This window comes from Vombatus ursinus, unplaced genomic scaffold (genome assembly GCF_900497805.2).
Source record: "Vombatus ursinus unplaced genomic scaffold, bare-nosed wombat genome assembly UNPS02007284.1, whole genome shotgun sequence".
NCBI classification, from domain to species: domain Eukaryota; kingdom Metazoa; phylum Chordata; class Mammalia; order Diprotodontia; family Vombatidae; genus Vombatus; species Vombatus ursinus.
In genome coordinates, this window is record NW_020947062.1 from 11,244,696 (window position 1) to 11,268,627 (window position 23,932).

General features: G+C 39.6%; 2 protein-coding genes and 1 pseudogene across 3 annotated transcripts in view; 1 reads left to right on the forward strand and 2 right to left on the reverse strand.

Moving 5' to 3' along the window:
* CDC42BPB (CDC42 binding protein kinase beta) overlaps window positions 1-15,434 on the reverse strand; it is a 145,650-nt gene extending 130,216 nt beyond the window's left edge. For both annotated transcript variants that reach the window (XM_027849062.1, XM_027849061.1), the window contains exon 1: window positions 15,260-15,434. In XM_027849062.1, coding sequence (XP_027704863.1) covers window positions 15,260-15,434 — 175 coding nt within the window. The remainder of the gene's footprint in view (window positions 1-15,259) is intronic.
* Window positions 15,433-16,432, forward strand: LOC114033511 (WAS/WASL-interacting protein family member 1-like). The gene is made up of 3 exons (XM_027849032.1): window positions 15,433-15,512; window positions 15,547-16,119; window positions 16,201-16,432. Exons 1-3 carry the CDS (start codon window positions 15,433-15,435, stop codon window positions 16,430-16,432), a joined length of 885 nt encoding a protein of 294 aa, XP_027704833.1.
* A 6,546-nt stretch (window positions 16,433-22,978) lies between these two features.
* On the reverse strand, window positions 22,979-23,542 carry LOC114033512 (annotated as a pseudogene).
* Between the last annotated feature and the right edge of the window lie 390 nt (window positions 23,543-23,932).

The following is a 23,932-nucleotide window of genomic DNA, read 5'->3' on the forward strand; positions in this document are numbered from 1 at the left end:
CTTGTTGTCCTTCTTTGAACAACCTTCAGTTTATCAAAGTCTTCCTTCAACTGTGACACCCAGAATCACAGTATTCCAGATATGCTCTAAGCCAAAAGGGTTGTTCTGAGAAATGCTACAGAAAACATAACATACTTCATTATATAGCCCTATTATTATATAACCCAAACTACTAAGAACAAGCTTTAGAATTAAATTTCACTGAACACAACATTTTGAAATTAATAATTGTTTTAAGTTAATGAGTAGAAGTTAATATCTACATGTGGAAAATTCAACACATAAAATAAATCAGCCTTGACATTCTCACACTACAAATTGATGGAAAAGACCATGACTTTTCACATGAATGAAAGAGAAGGGCCAAAAATAATACTCACATTAGTCTACAAACTATTTATATAAGTACCATTTTGTTTCAAAAGTCTCAAAACCAAAGGACTTAAAAGATCTTTTAAATAAAAAAATTAAACTCTTCCTTAAATGAAGTTGAAGGTTTTTAATCATTGCCAGGACAATGAGGCAATGTAAATCAGCTACTTGCCTTGGAAAGTTTATTTCCACCAAATAAAAAAGAATGTTTATTTCACTGATTTTATTGCCAGCATTCCTTCTGGATAGTAAAAGTTTTGTGAGCTGATAAACTTTTGTACCTATTGCAATGTTGGCATGACTAATAGCATTACTACTCAGCAAACACACATGAATTATGAATCTAATAATGGCAGAGTAAGACCCCATAAAATACCAATAAAATGTTGCAAAATACTGTAAGAAAAAAGAGACCAAGAACAGAAGTCAAGAGACTTGGGTTTTAGTCCAGGTTCTGCCAACAAATAGCCATGTAATTCTAAGTAAGTCACTTTGCCTCCCAAACTCGTGTTTCCTCAATGTAAAATAAGGTGGCTGAACTAGATTATCTCTAAATTCTCCTCTAGTTCTGACATTCTGTGTTCTATGGTTCTAAATTCAAGCCTAAAAAACAACCCAGACAGATGGTAAGATTATTACAATCACTTGTCCCCAGGACAAAATACTTTTAAAAAATAAACTACAATAATTTAGTGATATTTAATCAGATAATAAATGGTACAATTCATCAAAATTACCATCAGTAGTCCTGCCCCCCCCCAAAAAAAACTATTACTGGAAGGGAAGCAGACAACAGGAAAAGGGAAACACTAGACACTATGAAATAGATAATCACTTAAGCAAAAAAAAAAAAAATCAACAATTCTTTTAATATTCAAAACCTGAATACCTTATTTTTTAGGTTAAAATGCTTTTAGAAAAAAATTGCACAAAATAAGTTTAAGATATGTCAGAGCTCAATGGCATCATCATGTAAAAGCAGTAGTTTATAATTCATATACCGTGGCCTTTCTCTAAATTACTTTGATAATATTCTCAATTCAGTCAATCAACAATCATTCAGTAAGCCCTTACTATGTGTCACTGTGGTAAGCACTAGGGATATAAAGACAAAACATAGCCCTTGACCTCAAGAAGTTCACATTCTAACTCAGGAGACAATATGCAGACAACCACATACATACAAGATCTATACAGTGTAAATGGAAAGTTATCTCAGAGGAATGGCACTGGTGAAGGCTGAAAAGCAGCCTTCCTGTAGAAGGCAAGATCTGAACTGAATCATGAAGGAAGCCAGGAAATCCAGGAAACAGAGGTAAGGTAAAGCAACCCAGGCATGGGGGAGGGGACGAAGTGGGCTGGTCTGGTGGGGGGGGGAATAGCCAGTGAAAAAGCAAGGAATAGGGAATTAAGAGTGTAATGGTCATGTTTGAGGAACTGCAAGTAGTCCAGTGTCAAGTATGTGGGAGTAAGGTGTAGGAAGACTAGAAAGGTTAATAAGGGGTCAGATTGTGAAAGACTCTAATAGTCAATCAGAATTTATACCTGGCCCTGGAGGTAAATGGAAATCCCCGGAGTTTACTTAGTAGGGAGGTGATATGGTCATACCTGCAGTGTAGGAAAATCACAATCCAGCTGAGTGAAGGATGGGTTGTAATGAGCAGGGTAGAGGCAGGGATATTGTAATAGACGTATGAGATGATAAAGACCTACCAGGGGAGAGTTGTGTGAGCAGAGAGAAGGAAACATGAGAGATGTTGTGAATGTAAAAATGACAAAATTTGACAACAGACTGGATATGTGGAGTGAGTACAAGTAAGAAGTACAGGATAGCACCAAGGTTACAAGCCTGGGTAACTGAAGGATGGCAGTGCCCTCAGTAGTAATAGGGAAGTTTGGAAGAAAGGAAGATCCCTTTGAGAGCAAAAGACAAGGAGTTGTTTTGGACATGTTGAGTTTGAAATATTTATGCAACATCCAGGTCAAGATGTCCAAGAGGAAGACAGAGATGGTGGCTCAGCAGAGAGCACAGGGCTAGATATATAAATATGGGGATCATCTGCATAGAGATGATAACTGAATCCATGAAGACTGAAGAGAACACCAAGAGAGAGAGTATAGAGAAAGGGTCCCAGGATAGAGCTTTGGGGGACACCCACAGGTAGTGGAGATGAAGATATAGCAAAGGGGACCATGAAAGAACTGGATGAATAGGAGGAGAAGCAAGAGAGAGCAGTTTCATAAAAACCCAGAAAGTGGAATGTATCCAGGAGGAAACTGTGATCAAATGCTGTATAGTTCAAGAAAAATGAGAATTGAAAAAAGGCCATTACATTTGGCAATGAAGAGATAACTGGTAACTTTGGAGAGGGTAATTTTAGTTGAATGATGAGGTTGTAAACCATAATGCAAACAATTTAGAATCAAGTGAGAGGAAAGGAAGTCAAAAAACTGAGCATAAACAGCTTTCTCAAGGTGGTTAGCCATGAAGGATAAGAGAGATAAAGAATGATAGCTATTGGACATTGTTGGATCAAGTCAGAGTTTTTTAAAGGGTTATGGAAACATAATTATGTTTGTAGAAAGCAGGGAAACAGCCAGTAGATGGAGAAATCTGGGAAAATCCTAACTGCCAATGAAGAGTTGGCTGTGATTTGAATATCAATTATCCCTCCATAAACCATAATAAATTCCTAGACAAAGGTAAAACTACTCCAGAAATAAATATCTGCTGATGAATTTTTAAAGGAAGTCAACACTAGTGAACCAGTGAAAATCATTAATAAACTTTTATTGATCAGAGACTATTCACTCAATATATATTTTTTGAGCAAAAACTGTTAGGAATACAAAGAAAGCTTTAAAAAATTGTCTATGCCCATAACAAGCTTACACTCACAGTTTCATCTGCAGCTATAAAAATAACACTTTCCACATTTGGGATAATCCATTTTAAACTGAGAAAATGATTGTTTAAAGTGGCAGAAATCTTTCTCTTTATCTTTTTTTGGTTTTGAATGAACTAGAAGAGGGATGGCACAGTGAATAGAGCACTGGCCCTGGATTCAGAAGGACCTGAGTTCAAATCTGGCCTCAGACACATAACACTTACTAGCTGTGTGACCCTGGGCAAGTCACTTAACCCCATTGCCCAATCCAAAAAAAAAAAAAAAAAAAACCCAACAAAAACAAAATAAAAAATATGAATGAACTAGAAGAAGAAAAAGAATAAGTTCACTATATAATCTAATTTAAATTTCTGTACAACACTAACAACTAAATGGGCAAATATCTGGAAAATATACGGAAAATATACATTCATTCTATGTTGATAATTAAGTGTTTATTGAAGGGGAAAAAATTATCAAAGGAACCCAGGCTTATTTTATGTATATTTCTTGTCTTAACATGATTTCATTAGTATTAAATTCACATTTCACAAGCCTTCTATATCTTAGTAGACAGTCTTCATGGGTTGTTTATGGCTTTACACAGTTCCTTCCTTATACATAGTAAGTGCTCAATAAATGTTTGCTGAATTTAATTGGCCAAAACAAAACAAACAAAAAAAAAACCCCACATCACCTGGTTGCCAACCTTCTGGTGGTGTCCTACTATAGCAGAGCAAAAATATACCCTAAATATCCATGACAATTACATTAAAGATGGATCACTTCCAATGGCTTCACAGTTCTCAAATAGAAATCTGAGAAGGTAAAAGCTAAGAGGGACCTTGTAGATTCAACTCCTTGTTGTTTTTCAACTCCTTGTTTTTAGAGACAAAGAAACTGAGGACCAGAAAAGTGAAGGTAATTATCTAAATGTAGTAGAGTTGAGCTTTGACAGATTTGTATTTCAATTTTCAAGGTAGATCATACATTTTCAAATCAATCACCTTGACAAAACAAGTCAATTTTAGAGTGTATTTCCCAGGATCAACAGCTCCTAAGTGTGTACATCAGTTAACTACACTGAATCAACAAATAAATCTTTTGTTTTTTTGATTAAGTTAAAAATATTAAAATAAATCATTGCTTTTAAACATATAGCCTCTGAATATAAAATGTATATCTCTTAAGTAGCAATACGTTTAAGGACTTTCAAATAAGAACACACTTTGGAGCAACATATAATCAAGACTAGTCTAACTACTGGTTTAATCCATCTTGATTTGAAAATGAACAGACAAATTTATTTTCAATGAGTACTTTCATACTACAGGATGAAAATGCAACAGAGAGGTAAATTAATAAACAGACAGATGCCTTTAAAAGTTAATTCAGTCCTCCAAAGCCTGCTGTTCCCTTCTTCTGATAAGGGTAGGTTTTACCTTAGAATTTTACTTCTGCTATTTGTTAGAAAAATAAATGGAAGGTATTTCTTATTCTGTTTCCAAGATTTTTGAAGGGATGAGAGGATCATATATGAAGAGCTAGAAGGGACCTCAGAGGTCAATTAAGCTAATCCTCTCATTTTACAGATGAGCAAATTGACGCAGGAAGGTTAAGTGACTTGACAAAGTCACACAAGACAGTTAAAGTGGAAAGAGAAAATTGGAGCCCAGGTCTTTTGAATCCAAAGCCACTGATCTGGTAACTGGTAACTTAACACTTAAGCAGTCCTATTAGGACAGCATGTTATGCTCATTACATTTTCAAATTTTACCTAAATGATTAAATTCTTATTAAACTTTATTTATTTTGGCCATAGTCATAAGGTTAAAAGCTAGAAGTAACTTTAGAGATCATGAAGTCCAGACCTCTTATTTTACAGATGAGGAAACTAAGGCACAGAGAGATTACTCTCATACCCAAGATCAAATATGTAGAAAAGCAGGGATTCAAATTCAAAGTAATCAGAATTCTCTGCAAATAATGACAATATTTTACCACAGGAAAAGTTTACTATTTTTCATTGCAAATATTTGCCAATTTGTCAAAATTATGGTCTAGGAATCTAATCACCATCTCTATTGGAAGATGTATTCCAAGTTCCAAAGAACCAACTTGCAATCAAACTTTTGGAACACAGCCCATTTGTAAACTGGGTTTTGTTTTGTTTTCATTTTTACTTGAGCATGACTGCAGCATTAGAATGAGGGCCTCTGAAGAAGATACTATACATTCAGACATAAAAAATCAGGTAGTTTTAAGCAAACTAAACACATTACTTTCTCCTATCCTATATTTAAATAATCAAGTAACAAGCATTTATTAAGCATCTACCATGTGCCAGGCACTGTGCTAATAATTAGGGATATAAAGAAAAAGTACATAGAGCCCCTGCCAGGTTTCATAGTATAGCTAAGTTCTATAAAAATTGAAAATGAAAAGGAGGAAGAAGTCAATGTAGTCCCCCATTAAGGGGGCTAGGAGAGGCAGAGCACTTACTGGAGGATATGAGATTTTAATTGAATCATTAGGAATGAGTAAAATGTATAAATAATAAGACTAGAAGAGAAGGAATCACAAAAAGTTAGAAATAGCCTTAGAGGGTTCATCTAATCAAACCCCCTCATTTTAGAGTTGAGAAATGCATCACAAGGAGGAACAATAGCACAGAACTTTTTCTATGAACTTTTTTTCTAGAATTTTTTTCTATATGGAAGGGGAATAAGCATGCCTGCCATATGAGTAAGAAGAACTGCTTGTATATAAAAGGATTTGTGGTAGAGATAGAGATAAATTTGCCAAAAAGCAAAATGGGATTCTATTATAGAGAATCTTGAGAGCTGGGTTGAGGATTTTAGAATTTATATCACAGGTCAGTGTTTTTCAAATTATGTACCACAGTCTCTGGGGAAAATTTTTAATTTCAAATGAGAAAACACAGCAACCTTAGCTGCTTTGCCATCTGTGTTGGGTCCATACAATTTATGTGTTCAGTCAATGCAGACTGGTAAATAATTGATCATGTGACTAAAAGTTCAATTTGAGATCAACAAGGAGCCATCATTGAGTACTCCCAATAAGGCACACAATTTATCTGTTTGTCATAGCAGAGTTATAAGATGCCTTTTGTAGTCTTAGTTTTGTTTGGTTTTTATCATAATTTTTTTGTATCAACACCCATTATGGATCAATAGGTAAAATCTATAAGTTTGAAGAGATCAGGGGAAAAAAAATCCAATAACCTAATCTGGGTAACAAATTCTATTACAGAAGATAAATAAATACGACACTAACTATCTCTAATCTGGTTTTATTTCTAATGATTCCGATGTAATGGGCAAGCTGACAAATTTTTTAAAAAGTCTATGAGAGAAAAGGAGGACATTTTGCTAACAAAATACAAATTTAATTTTAAAATTATCACATTTTTCAGCAAAATTATGAGCAGAAAAAACTCTAAATATCAATTGGCTTACATAAAACGGTAAAAAATTGTTGACATACCACAGTGTGAACATATCTAATACAATTTCAAACTATAAAATATGTATTGATAGCAATCACTTTCATCTCATTAATTTGCTTGCAATATTGTTAGATTAAAAATAAAATTGATCTGAAAATGGAATTTTTAAAATTCAGGGTTACATTGTATGACATAAGTAACAGTAAGCATTTTTTAGAATCATTTAAGAATATTTACTTCAAGAATTCCACCAAAGTTGTATTTAAAGTGAAGGGGTCTGCGATGCTGTTGAAGGGAACCCAGTGTAAATTTTTAATAAGATTAATGATGTGATTAAGGACAACTTGTATTGCTCAATTTCAACACTTTAACAATTTGTGATTGTGGTGGTATGGGTATTTCCTTTAATAACAAGCTCACAATCCCTCTTCAACTTTGTAGACAAGTTTTCAAAAGTTTGGGGGTAAAAATATTCATTATGAGCCTCTGAATTCAGCTGATTCTCATAAAAGAGATATAGTTGATCACTGTTCAATTCACATAGGATCACATATATGGACTTAGAAAGGACTTTCAGAAGCCATCAAGCCCCATCCCTTTATTTTTCAGATGAGAAAACAGAGAGTTCAAGTTTTTTACCCAAGATCACACAGCTATAATGTCTGACACAATATTTGAACTTAACATCTTCCTAACTCCAAGACTGATGCTCTTATGCCATCTTGCCTACTCAAAAAGTCTTTCCAGTTTAAGAAAACAGTCCAAACTTGTATTCTGCTGGTGTAACCTTGAAAAATCCAGTGCCATCCATCCCAATGTCATGAAAAGACAATGGAGCAGAGTTTTGATAGAGAAATAAAAGCAGCACTTAAAGAGGTATGGAAGTTAGACTACAGGCAGGAAGTCAGCTAATAGACTTAAGCCTATTTCTATCACTGCACAAAGTAATAAGAACTTGGACCAGGGTGATAGCTATGAGAAATGTTGAGTATGGGATGATGCAAAAAAGGGATATTTAAAGGCAGAAGTCAAGATAGGAAAGTAGAACTTATTGTTTACAATCTTTCACGAGAGAAGTGAATGAATAAAATTTGTCTAGGTGCCATAGAAATATGTTTAAGACCTGGAAAAAGCACCCTCCTTGCTGTCTGAAACCAAAGGGCAAGATCAAATGATCTCAAGATCCTTTTTAGCTCTAGATGCTTTTAGTTCTATGATGTTCCTACAATGGTTTTTAGGTTTTTATCACTAATCTACTTTCTCCCCATAAATAAAACTTCATGCAAAAGACACCAACAAAGCAGAGATGAGATAATTCAATTATTTTTCTGGGCACGCTTAATTCATCCTTTGCTAATAAGGGGGAAATATACAAAGTTCTCTCTTACAAAATCCTGGCATTTCACAAAAATTTTTATTTAAAAATATGATTTGTAACCCATTACCTAAAGGTAATAAAAATCAACCAGAAAACTGATGAATATATAGTACAGATCAAGTTGTAAGATACAAAGCAATGTCAGTCCTCTACAGGAAAAATGTAGAGATGAGATACAAACACAGACTCCTGACTCCATATCCAGCATTCTTTCCATTGCACCAAAATACTTCCCTGAGAGTTGTCTAAGAGACTGATAATCTCCATGCACAGGACATTTCTAAGCAATTTACTCATCTTTTTTAAGGGAGGGAGGGAGGAAGGAAGGAAGGAAGGAAGGAAGGAAGGAAGGAAGGAAGGAAGGAAGACGGAATGTTGTGAAATTATAAAGAACAAACTTGGCTCCAAGCAAGAGATACCACTCTCTTCTAAAGCCATCCTCATTTTTCAACTGAAACTGCCCTCTCCAAAGTTACCAATTATCTCTTTACTGACAAATCTAATGGCCTTTTCTCAATCCTCATCTTTCTTGAACTGTGCAGTATTTAATCACTGTTCCAGATATACTTCACTCTCTGGGTTTTCATTTAAATGCTCCCTCCTGGTTTTCCTTCTATCCATCCTGTTCCTTCATAGTCTCTCGTGCTGCATCTTCACCTCCATTACCAGTGGGTATGCCCCAAGGCTCTATTCTAGGCCCCTTTTTCTTTTGACTCTATACTTCTACACATCTCTTCAGTTTCCATGGATTCTACAATCATCCACGCTGATGATTCCCAGATCTATATATCCAGCCCTGGTCTCTACAATCATGTTATCTCTAACTGACTCTTGGACATCTTGAATTGGATGATGTGTAAATATCTCAAACTCAACCTGTCCAAAACAGAACTCCTTGTCTTTTAACCCCAAATTTTTCCCTCTTCCAAACTTCCCTATCACTGAGGGAACTACTATCTTCCCAGACACACATACGTATAACCTCGGTGCTATTCTGTACTCTTCACTTCCACTGACCCCACAAATCCAAACTTGTGCCAAGTCTTATTGTTTATACCTCCATAACATCATTTCATACACGTCCCCTTCTTTCTATACAAATTCTAGTTCAGACATTCCTATTGTCTCTCATGCCTGGACTAATATCCTTTTGGTTAAATTCCCTGCCTCAAGTCTCTTCCCACTCCAATCCATCTTCCACTCAGCTGCCAAGTGATTTTTCTAATGCAAAAGTCCCTTCCTTGCCCCAATCAATAAATTTCAGTGGCTCCCTATTACCTTCAGGGCCAAGTATAAATTTCTCTGTGCAGCATTTAAAGCTCTTCATCAAGCAGCCCCTTTCCATCTTTCTGGCCTGTTTATATCTTATTCTCCTCTACAAACTCTACAATCTAGTTACACTAGCTTAATTTCAGCTCCTCAAACATCATACGCCTTTTCCAGACTCCTCGCTTTTTCACTGACTATCTCTCATTCATGGGATGCTCCATCCCCTTCAATTCTGCCTCTTAGTTTCCCTGGTTTCCTTCAAGAGTTACCTCGAATTTCATCTTCTACAAGAGGCCTTTCTTGGTCCTCCAATTACTATCTTTCAGATTACCTTATATATGCTGTATATATCTTTTATATACCTAAATGCTTATAGGTTGAGAAGTAGAAAGAGAGCTGGGCCTGGAGTCAGGAAGACCTGAGTTCAAATTCAGACTGAGACAATTACTAGGTGTGACTCTTAACCTGACTCAGTTTCCTCAACTATTAAATGGGGATCATAACCACACCTATTTCTGTTGTGTGGGCAAAATGAGATTATATCTATAAAGCACTTAGTACAGTGCCTGGCACAGGCACAGTAAATGCTTAATAAATGCTCATTCCTGTTCCCATTAAGCTGTACACTTCTTTGAGATTAGAAAATTTTTTTTTTGCCTTTCTTTGTATCACCAATGCTAAGCATATTGCTTGGCAAATCCTAAGTGTTTAATAAATGCTTACTGATTGACTGACACCTCCACATTTTACAGAGGTCAAAGTACATGGATGTAGAATATTACATATGCAACATCAGAACTGGCCAATGCACTGATCAATTTTGCCAAATTTTTTTCTCTTCCTCTTCTTAAAAAATTTGCTATAAGAGATGGTTCAATGGGAAAGGGGAGAAGGAGAGATACAGGGGGAAATCTACGCAATATAAAAACAAATGATACTAATAAAAATTTCTTTAAAAAGAAAAAAAAGTAAAGATGGAAGCAAGGGTGGCAGGTAATGTTGGATGACCAAAGTCAGAAGCACTGAAGATCAGGAGATGAGGTTACAAAGGAAAGCTTCAGACAATAAAAAATTTATTTTTTAAAGTTATACTGAGAAAAGAGAACTTAAAATGGGACCCATGCTTAGTTGGATGGGCCTGTTATCATATGCTACTGAGAAGAATGAAAGATAGATTTGCATCTGTTTTCTGTGCTAACGAGAATGAACTCTGGATCTCCTAGAACAAAAATGGCTAATAGTCTTAGACTACATGGTTTCTACCTCTCAACTCTGAAATTCTGTGATGTAGGGCTCGCTTTTTAAATTATGAATTTTATAAAAATAATTTAAAAGAAATTCACAAAAGACAATCTTTTTATTTGAAGATAATATTTTCATTCTTTCAAAAAAGAAAATTTATTGAACTACATTTTGAAGAAAAAATTAAAGACAAATAAGGAAACGATTGTCCTTCCAATACGACCTCCAGGACAATTAGAACAGTCAAAAATATCCTTCTCTTTCATGATTTAAACTTCTTTTGTCTACTTTCAAATTTCCTACAAAAGTAATTTCTCAGAAAAATCTAGGTTGAATTTATATGTTAATTTTGAAGGAAATTTGATTCAATAACTTCCAGGATTCTGACTTTGGAGTCAGTAAACATTATTTCAAATCACATTTTTCACTTGTGTTGCTCAGAAGGGCAAGTCATAAACTCTAAGCCTCATTTTCCTGATTTGTGAAATGGGGGGGGGGAAATACTTGTACTATCTAAAGCTTAAGATTATAATGAAGGAGGCATTTTAGTACGCTTTAAAGTATTCTATAAATGTGAATTATTATTACAATTATAACTAGATTTCTTAGTTTATCCTAGATACTTTTGTTAGCTTCCCTTTGCTAATAAACCTTCTCCATAGGGTAGATCTACTTGTCTAGAATAGTTTTCAAACACATAATCCAAAATATGGTCCAAATTTACTAGCAACACCTTACCATACTAATTCAGGACAAGCATACATAAAAATACCCGTACATAACATTAAAATCATAATGAAATGTGATTACACCAACTCTTCTTCCTATAGTAAGTACAAATAGTGCGTATCACTGCAGTCAAAACTGTAACCAGATGAAATTTAAGAGAGTACTCTCCCTTTTCCTAAGTGAAAGTAATTTCACAGAAAAGCTAGAAATTCCCAAAAATGTTTCCCAAATAAAAACAAAATTCTATCTGAAAATGACACTAATAATCAGATGACTTAACATATATGGTTCAATAATCCATTTGGAATTTAGATTATACACGTGTAAGGGAGTAGCTAATTCCTAACACAAAAAGTCTTAACTTTTTTTAAAAATACCAATATTCTCAGAGTAATACTATGTGTCTACAAATAATGGAACATCATAATCTCCAAAAAATATCGTGGGTGACAAAGAGCTATGAACAGATGCATGATGGGCATAAGTAGGCCACAGCACATTACCAACCATGACTTCTAAACAAGTGTCACAATGGATATTCATTAAGGAAATGATCATCAACTGTCTATTGGTCATTTCAAAATGGTGATATCTCAGGCACCTCAAACTCAACATGTTCAAACTAGAAACCATCATTCTTCTCTGAAAACTCAACCCTCTTCTGAATTTCCCTATTCCTGTTGAGGCATTAGCATCTTTCTAGTCATCCTCTCACCCTTTTTTATGCCACACAGCCAATTAACTGATGTCTTATCAACTATATCCTCCATAATACACCTAGCTGCTAGATTCTGGCATTTATCCACTTCTCTCCACTCGCAGATACTACCCGATTTTAAGGTCTTCATCACTCCTCCCTTGGTCTACTACTGCAAAAACCTAATTGGTTTCCCTACCTTTAAGTCCCTCATCTCTCCAATTTACCAAAGCTACCGAAGTTGATTTCTCTAAAACTTAGTCTGATCATGGCATTCCTCTCATTCAATAAACTCCAATAACTTTCTATTCTGGGATCAACTACCGACACCTGCTTCACATTTAAAACCCTTCATACACGCTTTTCAACCTCTTTATTTCCACCTCTTGAATTCCTACCTTTCTTCAAAGTTCAGCTCAGGCAGGACTTTCTCTGATGTGCTTATATGTACTGTATACTTGTCTCTCCTTCCATAAAATGAAAGATCTTTAAGAAAAGGGACTGCTTCATTCTTGTTTTTACATTCCCAGCACCTAAGAGTGCCTAGCATCTGTAATTCTTAATAGAGGCTTATCAAATGACTGATTCAAGTTAGATGGACATTACTGCTGCAGTGGTACCTACAAAATGTTAAATGGATGAAAACAAAGGCCTCCAGTGCACTGGGTGAATCCATTATGGAAGATTTATGGGAAGTCATGGAAAAGAAGGCTTATATAGGGTTACAATAAGCACTTGGAGGAAGTAACTACATCAATGAGGTCATAGATCTATTGAAGAAATATGCACGTATAACTACAACAAGATTTTAGTATAGAACAAATGTGGTAACAAAGACTAAAATTTTATCTATAACTCTTTCCAATTTTGGAAAAGTGTTAAGTTATTTGGAATAAAGTTGCCACATATATCCAAAATGTTTTACTATACTTTGTCCCTAATGATACCTTATACAAAGTTACACAATTACACAAAGACCTCTATCATAATGTATAATGATTACACCATTGTAACTTAAGAGTTAAAATTTACCAATTTTAGTATCACACATTTAACAGTTTTGTTTTCCTGTTTTTCAAGTCCACTTACAATTTACAGTTACTAGAGCTACAAATGGGCTACAGAGAACTGGAACCCTAAATTAGTTGTCAGTTCAGCTGCACAATGAATACCAATATGGAAATCGCCCAGTCTTAAGAATAACGACCACACAATTACCAGGTTGTACATTCTACTAAAGCTGATACATCAATTCTGTATCATCCAACAACTGATGCTTTACTGTCATATACCCTAACTTGTAATCTTGTCTTGGTCTTTCAAAATCAAGTAGTTTATAAAGGAATGGAAGCCACAGCATTTAGAAAATAAATAAAATAAATATAAAGGCTCAAACAGTCCCTTTCAAAAGCAGATGTAACATTAGTTAATTATTCAGTTGGACACTGTACTATTGACCCTGAAAAAGGGATCAAAGGAAATGAAACCAATTTAATATTGTATGTAACAATGAATGGTGGCAACCACAGAAATTAAACAGAAACAGCAATTTTCTTAGTGCATCATTCTCTTGTTGATTCCATGTGACCTTAACATTTTACTAAGAAAAATTTTCTCAACTCAACGTTTAAAAAAAAATGCCATCCCAAAAATCAGGGTTTTTTCTCTGTAGCAAAGTCCCTAATTAAGAATACAATAATTCATATTTTATATAAATAAATTTAGTGAGTTCCAACCATTACACATACTTGGCAGAACCTAGTCAGTTATATCTGAAATAAGAAGAAAAGTATTGGGAACCTATGAGATTCCCACACAGTACTGACCTGAGGAACGTGTAATTTTAAATAGGTGCATTCTAGATCTGTAATTCCATGGTTTGGGATATTTTTCCTCCGCCTTCCTATTGCTTTATATGGAAGAACACTAAAGTGCCTTAATGCCACAACACTAGGTAATCTACAGGGATAGAAATGGAGTTTGATTTCATTGGCATTGGGAACTCCCAGATGAGGAAATTCCCTCTGTGATGTAGGTTAGTATCTTCTGTGTGACTTGCCTAGAACAGAGAGGTGATTTGTGCAGGGTCAACAGGCAGTATCAGAGGCCAGACTCAAACCCAGGCCCTACTCACTACAGCTCAGTACTATGTCCACTATGCCATGCTGCCTTTTACATAGAAAAGGGTTTAAGTAAAAGTCTTACCCAATTTGCAAAGATGTATCTACTATTTAACAAGAATTGTTTTCAAAAAAAATTCGTTTAGACTTTTCTCCTAATAGATCCTTTAGAGATATTTATTCAAGCATCATTTTGAGGGCTGAATAAGGCACTAAGAACCTCTACCAACAGGTAAGGGAGAAAAAGTCTATTATCCCACATAGTTTGGATTTCAGGCTACCTCCAAATAAAAATGTTAATACCATTACAAACACATTGCAATTACATTGAAAATATTTAATTGGCAATGATATTAGTGACATAAAAATGCAACACCCCTGGGGCTGCTATTGGAAAGACATCCTGGCGTGGAAGAATCATGTGAACAGTGGTCATGGAGGTATTCCTAGCCTTTGACAGAGCGACGGATGCTAGGCCCCAAGTCATAGGAAATGGGGGGGGGGGAGAACACCGTAAGTAATAATACAGTATAAGAGCAGACTCCATGCCTACCTTCTATCTTCCCCTCCCTTCCACACATTCCTCTCCCCCCTTAGCACATATCCCCGCAGTCACTTCATGTTTGCTACACATCATCGAATGCAGCTTATGACTCCTCTCACGAGCAGTGCACAAGAGGCCAAGGGTTAAGTTCGACAGCCAAAGGGGTGGGGGTGGTGAGTAGCGGATATCCCAGGGAGCTCTGCAGGATATGATATCCAAGGGGCTGATCTAGGAAGCCGTATAGTGAGTTCTATTAGAGCAGTCAGGAATATGGCAGGAGATGCAGCCCTCGAAGGGGGGAAAAAAGAGTGAAGGTGAAGGAGATTTGGGGGTGGATGGGGTGAGGGGGATAAAAAAAGGGAGGGGGGAAGGAAAAGAGATAGAAGAGAAAAGAGGGGTGAAGGAGAAAGAAGGAAGGAAGGAAGGAAAAGGAGGAGGTGGAGAGGGGAGGAGGGGCAAAGAAGGGAGGTCCAGAGGAGGAAGAGGATGGCAGGAGGACAGCGAAGGAAGGGGAGGGCGCGGAGCGGGGCGGGAGGGCCGCTCGCACTTACCCCACTCGAGGAACTCGGCCACATACTTGTCCCTGCGCAGGGCCGACTGGCTGCACTCGGTGTAGAGGCAGATGAGCACGTCCAGCAGGGCCTCCACGCTCAGCGAGCTCTCGTTGCGCCACGGCCCGTCCAGGAGCAGCTGCTCCAGCTTCTTCAGCCGCACCTTGGCCGACATGATGCCCGCACGCCCTCGCTCGCTCAGGACCCCGCGCGCGGGGCGCCCTCGGCTCCGCCGCCTTCAAGCCCCGGCCAGGCGGAGGCCGCCACTATCCACGGCCCGGAGTTAGGGCGAGCCCCCCGGCGACTGAGGGACTGGGCAGCGAGGAACCCCGGAGCAGGCAACGGCGCGGGGGCGGCGGCGGCCGCTCTCCACTAAGCCGACATCTTCTAGGGCTCCTCTCGAGAGGCGAAGGGTTTGGGACCCCCGGCCCCTCGGGGCCATGGGCCGGTGCCCCTCACACAGGCCGCCCCTTCCCCACCTTCGCCGCGACGCCGCCGCCGCCGCTCCTCACACACAAGCACACACACAACCAACCCCGCGCCCTCAGCGCGCGCAGCCGCCGTCTCTCCCACGCACGCGCACCCCGCCCGGCCTCCGGCCTCCGGCCTCCGTGGTGGTGGGTTCCGGGGATTCGGTCGGTTCGTCCCCGTCCGTCCGTCCGCCCGCTCGCCAGTCCCCTCAGCACCCTACCCTACCCGCCTCCTTCCCCGCCCCCCCCTCCACCCCAAGCCGGGTGCGTGAGCCAGGCCGGATCGCGGCGCAAGCTCCCAGCCAGCCTGCTAGTCAACCAATGGAGGGGCCGGCCGCCGCCCCCCTCCTCCCCGCCCCGCCTCGCCCTGCCCCTCCCGTCCCCTCCGCGGCGCTGACCTCACCGCGCAATTCCTCCCCTCCCTGATTTTCCTCCCTCCGCTCCTGTCCGTTTTCGCCTTTGCGCACCCAGGACAGAGTCTTCGCCGCCTGCCGTAGGCCGGGAGAAAGGGAAGGGAGGGGGGAAGGGAAAGGAAGGAGGGTGGGCGAGGCTCCCTGGACTTTCCTGTCCGGAGCTCGGCTCTTTCCCTCCTCCCCCGCCCGCTCCGCGTGCCCGCCGTCGGCTCCCGGGCGTGGCGGTTGTGGAAGTGGGCTGGGGCGCGCACGGGACTCCCCGGGGGGAGGGAGGGAGGCGAGGTCCGTGATTGTGCTGACCGCGCGTGGGAGCAGAGGAAACGTGTCTTTCGGGAGGAGGGCGGCGACCGCGGCTCCTCCGAGCCTCGTCTGGCCCCGGAGCTCAGCGTGGCCCAGCCACCCCGCAGCCCCTCCTCCGGCGGTGAATGGTGGTTGACGGGTGCGAATGACTCCCCGGGAGGGCCCCGGGCGGAGGGGCCCGATCGGGCAGGGCGCGTCGGCAGCCCCCAGCCCCCACGTGGGCGCTGGGGGACACCCAGATTTGTAGGGAAGGGGGCGGGGAATGAGGTTTGGTTGGAGGTGGGATCGCCGAGCCAACGCGCCCCCTCTCCGGGGGCGTTCCGCGTCCGGAGCGCGGCGGCTCTGCCCGCACTGGCCCCGGGTGTCTGAGAATGGGGATCGGAGCGGCGCAGAAGGCGGGCGGTGTCTCCGGCTCCCGATAAATGGGCACATTCCTCCGCTGGGTGAGTCCGGGGTCACCTGCCGCTGGCGAATCCCGCAGTGCCGAGGCTTGGGCGGGTGTAGCACAGCCCTTGATGCTTGGAAACAATGTAATCCACGACTATCTTAGTGATACTTTGAACCAAATCATTGTTCCACCGTGGAGGGGGGGTGTGTGTATGTAAATACACGTGTAGCATATACTAGAGATATAGAGATATAGAGATATATATATATAGACACAAAATTTATAATGTTTTTATATACATGGTATATGCCGGTGTGTCTCTATACACAGAGTATACACACACACACAGAGCATCATTGTTCCACCGTGGGAGTAGGTGGATATGGGTGTATGTATAAAAATATATATGTGCAAAATATATAGAGTGCATATATTATATACACACACACATAGTATATATGTACAGAGAATCATTGTTTCACTGTGGAAGTGGATGGGTGTATACATGTATAAACACAAACCGTATTGTTGTTCTACCATGGCTGGTGGACGGGTGTGTATACACATACAAATACATAAACTTTATTACAACTATTGTATGTGTATGTATGTACATACATATTGCAACTATAGTATATATTGGTTGTTGGTCTTGTATTAGGAAAGGACTAAGTGACCTTACTGTTGGGAACAGTATGTTGGACTGTGACTGATCAGACCAATACAAACTTTGAAGGCTCTGCCACAGGTAGGGCACAGATAGCCCCTATAAACATTACATATACATATCCCCCATGGTGCAATAATGATTCTGTCTGCATATATGTAACAACTGTATTTATAACTAGTATATATAAATATACATACATACACATACCTCCACGGTGGAGCAATGATTCTGTCCAAATTACATCTACGCACACATACACTTGTCTGTTCATATGCATACATCTGTATATGCACACATACATATATGTGTATATAATTTATTTTTCTCCTAGGCATTCAAATTAATTCAACAAACGTTTTGCTCCTTACAGTGTAGAGAGCACTGGAAAGTTTGCATATGACTAAGTCCTTTCCATCACTGACCTCACAGTTTAACAAGCACAATGTAACAAGTATGTAAATAGTACGAAAGTAATATATGGTAAGTGCCTGAACCAAGGATAAATAAAATTCTCTTGAGTTCCAAGAAGAAAAAGGTCTTTTTGGAAGTGGTTTTGTCACTCACCCTTCTGAAATACCAAGGAGATGTTATGGTTTTTGATTGGGCTGATTCTGGGGAGAAATGGGCCCTAGTCTAAGTAAGGTAGTAGACTAAGAGTCAGCAGGTACATTAGATGGAATGTAATAAGATGAAATTCAGTTGGAATAAATGTATGCTTAGGTTCAAAAAAAATTTCACAAGTACACTATGGAAAAAGATATGGTTAGCTAGCAATAATGAGATAATCTGGAGGTTTTAGTGGACAGCACACTACAGTAAGAGTCAGCAGTGTGATCCAACATCCACAAAAGCTTAAACAGTCTTGGGCTATGTTGAGAGAGGCATAGCTTCCAAGAATGAAGAGGTAATCCTTCTACACCAAGGTGAGATCACATTTGGAATATTATTTTTAAGGACATTGATAAACTGAAATGATGTAAGGCCTTAAGTTCTTGTCATATAAGAATTAGTTGAAACACCAAAGGCTATTTAGCTTGGAGAATAGAAGACTAAAGGAGTCCATGGCTGTCAAGTATTTGAAGGGCTGTCATGCGGAAGAGGGGTTAGATATATTATTTGGTCTCAAAGGAAAAGAACCAAGAAGAGCAGGTAGAAGATGAAAAGGGGGAAATTTAGACTTTATATTAGGAAAAAACCTTCCTAGTTATTAGAGCTGTCCAGAAGTACGTTGGAGTCTTAAAATAGGTTGGCTCACCCACCTCTCTGATAAATTTTCATAGATATGTGTTTGGACTTCCAGTGTGAGTTGGACTCCATGACCGCTGAGATCCTAACTCTAGAATTCTGTGATTCTGGTCCCCACCAGCCCTAGTGACAGTACTACCAACCAGGGTATTTGTAAAGCATGTGTTACAAAAAGGAAGTAAAGTTCGGTATCAGATGGCATACAATCTAATAATCATTGCAAACTATACGATTATAAATTCCTTGAGAGCTGAGAATGTCTTTAATCATCCCTAACACCTGGCACAGACACACCATAGCATTTAAATGTATGTTGAAAGACCTAAAGATACCACCTACACAATAAAAATAACAGCATTTATATAGAGCTTTGCCAAGTGCTTTGCATATATTATCTCTTATCCTCACAACTACTCTGTAGATTAAGTGCTATTGTTATCCTCCTTTTACTGATGGGGAAACAGACTGACAAAAGTTAAATGATTTGCCAAGGGTCACAGGGCTATTATGTGTCTGAGACTAGTTCTGAACTTGGTTCTTCCTGACTCCAGTTCTAATGTTTCATCAACTACACTACCTAACATCTACCCCCTCTTCTCTATTCCCACTGAACACTCTAATGTAAACCCTTATTACCACCTACATAGACTATTTCAGGAACTCCTGTTTCCACTCCCCTCCAATTCACCCTTCATACAACCATATTCATTATGCATAGATTTATTGTGTCACTCATCTGTTCAATAAATGCCAATGGCTTATTTCTACAAAATAAAGTTCAAAATCTTCTGCTCCCATTCAAGGTTCTCTAAAATTTGTCACCACCCTACTTTTCTAAGCCTCAACTCATGGTACTCCTTTCTACCTGTTCTACCTAGACTTTAACTACAGAATGGGTGTTGCCTCAAACAAATTGAGACCAGAGAAAGACCTTAACTTAAAAAGGTCAAGGTCTCTTACTGCATTGGGGACCATTGCCAGTCATCCTGATCAGTGTCTTGCCATTGGACTCCAGTTACTGGAGTAGAGAGTGGGGCGGATGACCTTGCACAGCCCTGCCTCACTTAAATCCAATTCACTTGCAAGTCAAGACATCACCCTTTGATGTCATTGATCCCTTTCAAGAACCAAGGACAAACAACAACTCCACATAAACATTCCTTGCCCTCTAGAAGACTTGAAGTACTAGCCCACCTGTTTCTTTGTCACCTCCATTACCAGTGTTTGGAATGTGTACCTCTCATATTGAATTCCTACCCTTCATTTAAAAACTGACTCAGATTTTACCCCTGAAGCCAGAGCTGTAACTAGGGCTGTGTGGTCAGAGCTTTTCCCTTAGGTGCTGCAATTGACAGCATTTAAACAAATAGCTGTCTTTTAGGAGAGTTAAAACAACTGGCACCTAGTTAGCAAGAAAAATAAAATAGTAATCTACCAGTTGGTGCTTCTTCCCCCAGGGTGGCTTCAACCCAGTAGATGTGTTTCCTTCTCCTCCTCCATAGTAAATTCTCTAACAGCCACTTCTTAGCCCTTTGGGGAGCTACTGTGACCCCCCACCTCTTGCCCAGGGCATATTTTGTGCAGCCTGCCCCAGGTGCCAGAATTGTTTGTTGCTTTCCATGACCACACCCACTCTCCCCTCCCACAAAAGTGATAATAAGCTTTGTTTAGCATCTAACTTATCCTACATTATGTACTATAGTTATGTGAATGTGTTATTCCCCTACTAAACAGAAAACTCCTACCAAGACCATTTGTATCTCTCTCAGTGCCTAGTGTAGGTTGTATACAAAGTGGGTGCTTAGTAGATGTTAATTGAATTTACTTTTTAAAAAAATTACTAAATTTGAGGCAGTGTAATATAGTAAAAGTAGACTGGACACCTCAGACACTAACTGTGACTCCAGGGCAAGTCATTTAATCCTATTTGCCTCAGTTTCCTCATCTGTAAAATGTGCTGGAGAAGGAAATAGCAAAACACTCCAGTATCTTTGCCAATAAAACCCTAAATGGAGTCACAAAGAGTCAGACCATGACTGAAAACAAACAACAGTAACAGATGACTAGGAGTGAGTAGATCATTGTCTGACTTTGGGCATGTTATTTCTCCAACATCTCTAAAAGGAGATAATCATCCTTGTCTTGCACACTTACTCATAATCAAATATGATAAATGTGAAAGCTTTTGTAAACTGTTAAATGCTATACAAATGAAGAGTATTGCATTTTTTTTTAAAGAAACCAGTACTGGCCTTTCCTATCTCTCTTCCTTTCCTTTTAGCACTCCTCCTGCTTCTGTATTCTATCTTTTTGTTTTCTTTATTGCCTCAATTTATTTACACTATTTGCAATTCTAAGATTAGAAAAGCTGTGCAATGTGGGTAAAGTTTAGTTCATTGTGGAGAAAGTAATTCAGTGGCCCCTGTATGACAGTTGGAATATCTGTAGCTTGATAAAAATATGTAATACATCTATCAACTAATCAGAAGCAGCATGATTCCCAGGCTGGCAGGCTGTGCCCCTTAAAAAACTGTTCTCTGGTGCAAAAGCAGTAGCCTGATGCCTTTCTGAGCCTCAAACCCTCCTGAAAGATACTTGGTAGTGTTGCTGCCTTTTTTTCTTGTGCCTGAGAGGGTCTTAGAGCTAAAAGGACCTCCAAGATCATTAAGTCCAACCCCAGTGATTTTACAGATAAGGAAATTGGTTCAGAGACTGTGGCTTTCCAGAGTTACATAGCTAGTGAATAGCCAAGCCAAGACTCAACCCAGGTCTTCTAACTCCAAATCCAGCACTCCTTTAATTACTCTAAGATGCCGCTAGAGTGACCCACGCATAGCTAGAGATAATCCCTTTTGACCTTTGTTCCAGCATTGAAGGATTTTGTTTCTTTTTCTTTTCTTTTTAATTTTTTGAGACTCCGTCTCCCCATCTCACCTAGGCTGGTAGCACAGTGGCCACTAAGAGATCGCTGATTGACAGGGGAGCTTTAACCAACTCTGTTTCTGATTTACCTTTGTTTAGGCAACCTGGCAGCCTTTTACTCTAAGGAACTCACTATCCTAGTACAGTACATAGTATTGGGGTATATGGGGTATTCAGGGAGCACTAGCACCTCTGGTATGAGGGCTTGCCAAGCCATTTTCGGGGTTGCTCATCCATCTTTGGTGTCCAACCAGTCACCTAACTTTCACCTGTGGCTCTAAGAAACTGTAGCATGCACAACAGCCACACCCCAGTAAACTGTCTCAGCAACACACTAAACCAGATTGTGGGTAGCTGACAAACCTCAAACTCATCAGTGAGTTAGGGGGATATCTACCCCAAGCATGTGAAAACACCCTTCTCCCCACCCACCCACCCTCATGAGACAATTTGTTCCTATAGCCATGAAGGCAGCTAAAGCAGGCACTGTGGAGTGCTTAAAGCTTGGTTAGACTTTAAAGACTACAAGGTCATCCACTGTATCCCAGGCCATTTCCAGTCCTCTTGACTTTTGTTTTGGCACTAGACTTTGATGACTTCAGAAGAGAAAGTGAGGTTGACTACTTTGTGCAACTCTGCTTCACTTAAATCCAACTTGACTCCAAAGTCAAGATATCAGCACCTGACGTCATTGGTCCTCTTCAAAGATGAAGAATAAACAACAGTATTTATTGCAAAAACAGTACCTAATCAGTTCTGCCTACTGTAGCAGCTCCTAGGCTCAGTGATTCACCAGCCTCAGCCTCCTTTTGTAGTAGAGGGTACAGGCACCTGCCACCATTCCTGGCCACTGGAGGCTTAAATTAGAATGTCTTTATGTTGTCATTTCTGCTTTAGGGCAAAATAAGTACTCATATTAAATATACTATATTAAGGCCCCCAAAATAAACTATATGGAGATATATATACACTAGGGCTAAGATATATACTACTATGTAAAGATAGTGAAATTTTTAAAGATGAGCCTGTGGAATTAATTTGATCAAATTAAGTTTATTATGCACTTATGTGTCAGGCACTGTAGTAATCATGAGATACCAAAAAAAAAAAAAAAGTAAAAACAGGTTTGGTTTTTTTTATATCAAATCTTTTATTAGCAAGGAAAATGGAAACAAGATTAGAAGAATATGTAACATCTTAAAAAAGTCACTGAGTTCTCTAAGGTGGGGACACTTTGACTTTACAACCCCAGGGGAGGGTTGAGGATTATTAGCAAATGCCCTAGCTGGTCATCTCCACAGCCTCCAGAAGTTATTTTTCTCTAGCTGGCAGATTGTCCTCAATCCACCTGATGAACCTCATCCTGATTTCTGTCACCTCATCTCCTTTCAGAATGTCTTGAATAAACTTCACACCCACTGCCAACTGGACCATCTCCAGGGCTCCCCTTAACACCCCACAAAAAAGATTGGAATGAATGAGGAAGGAGTGGTTATCAGGAAGCTCCACAAAATGGACCAGGGAGTTGTTTTCCAAGATCTGAGAGAATTTGTCACTGGCTAGGCTGCAGCTGGTGATGCCCAGGTATGTTTTAAATGCTGCCTTGGCAATGATGTCACTTTCCCAAAAAAAGTGCATGGCACCTGCCAACATTTGACCAAGCCAGGAAATCTTCAGTCAGTCAGATACCAATATTGTAGCCCATTTTGTCCGGTTGTTTATTAACGTCTTCATTGTTTTCATAGTCCTTGCAAAGCTGAGTGACTAGAGCTAGGTCAGGGTAAAAAGCTGAAAACTCATTTTCTTGCTCTCAGTGCCTCGGTCTGCTTGGCTTGTGGCTGACATGGTTCCAGCCACCACCACTACCACCCCCATCTCAGGACTGTTCACCTATTTCCTGTTGCCCCTATCCCTTACCCCTTAGCTCCCTAGCCCTGCTGTGGGCTGTGGCTCAACATCAGCTACATAACCTGGGCCTTTTTTTTTTAATATAACTCAATTCAAGAAGTTATTAAATGCCTCATGTGTAAGGCAGTATACTCAGCAACAGGGACACAGTGAGACAAAACCAAATATCTACCTTTGAGCTTACATTCTATTATGGGGAAAAGGAGAGATACAAACAACAAGAATATAGATAAGTAAATATGAAATACTCACAAAGGAATTAGGATAGAGTCTAGCAACTGGAGAAGACCTATATAGGATGATGCATGTGAGCTGAACCTTTAAGAGAGAGAGTTAGGGATTCCAAGAGACAAAGGT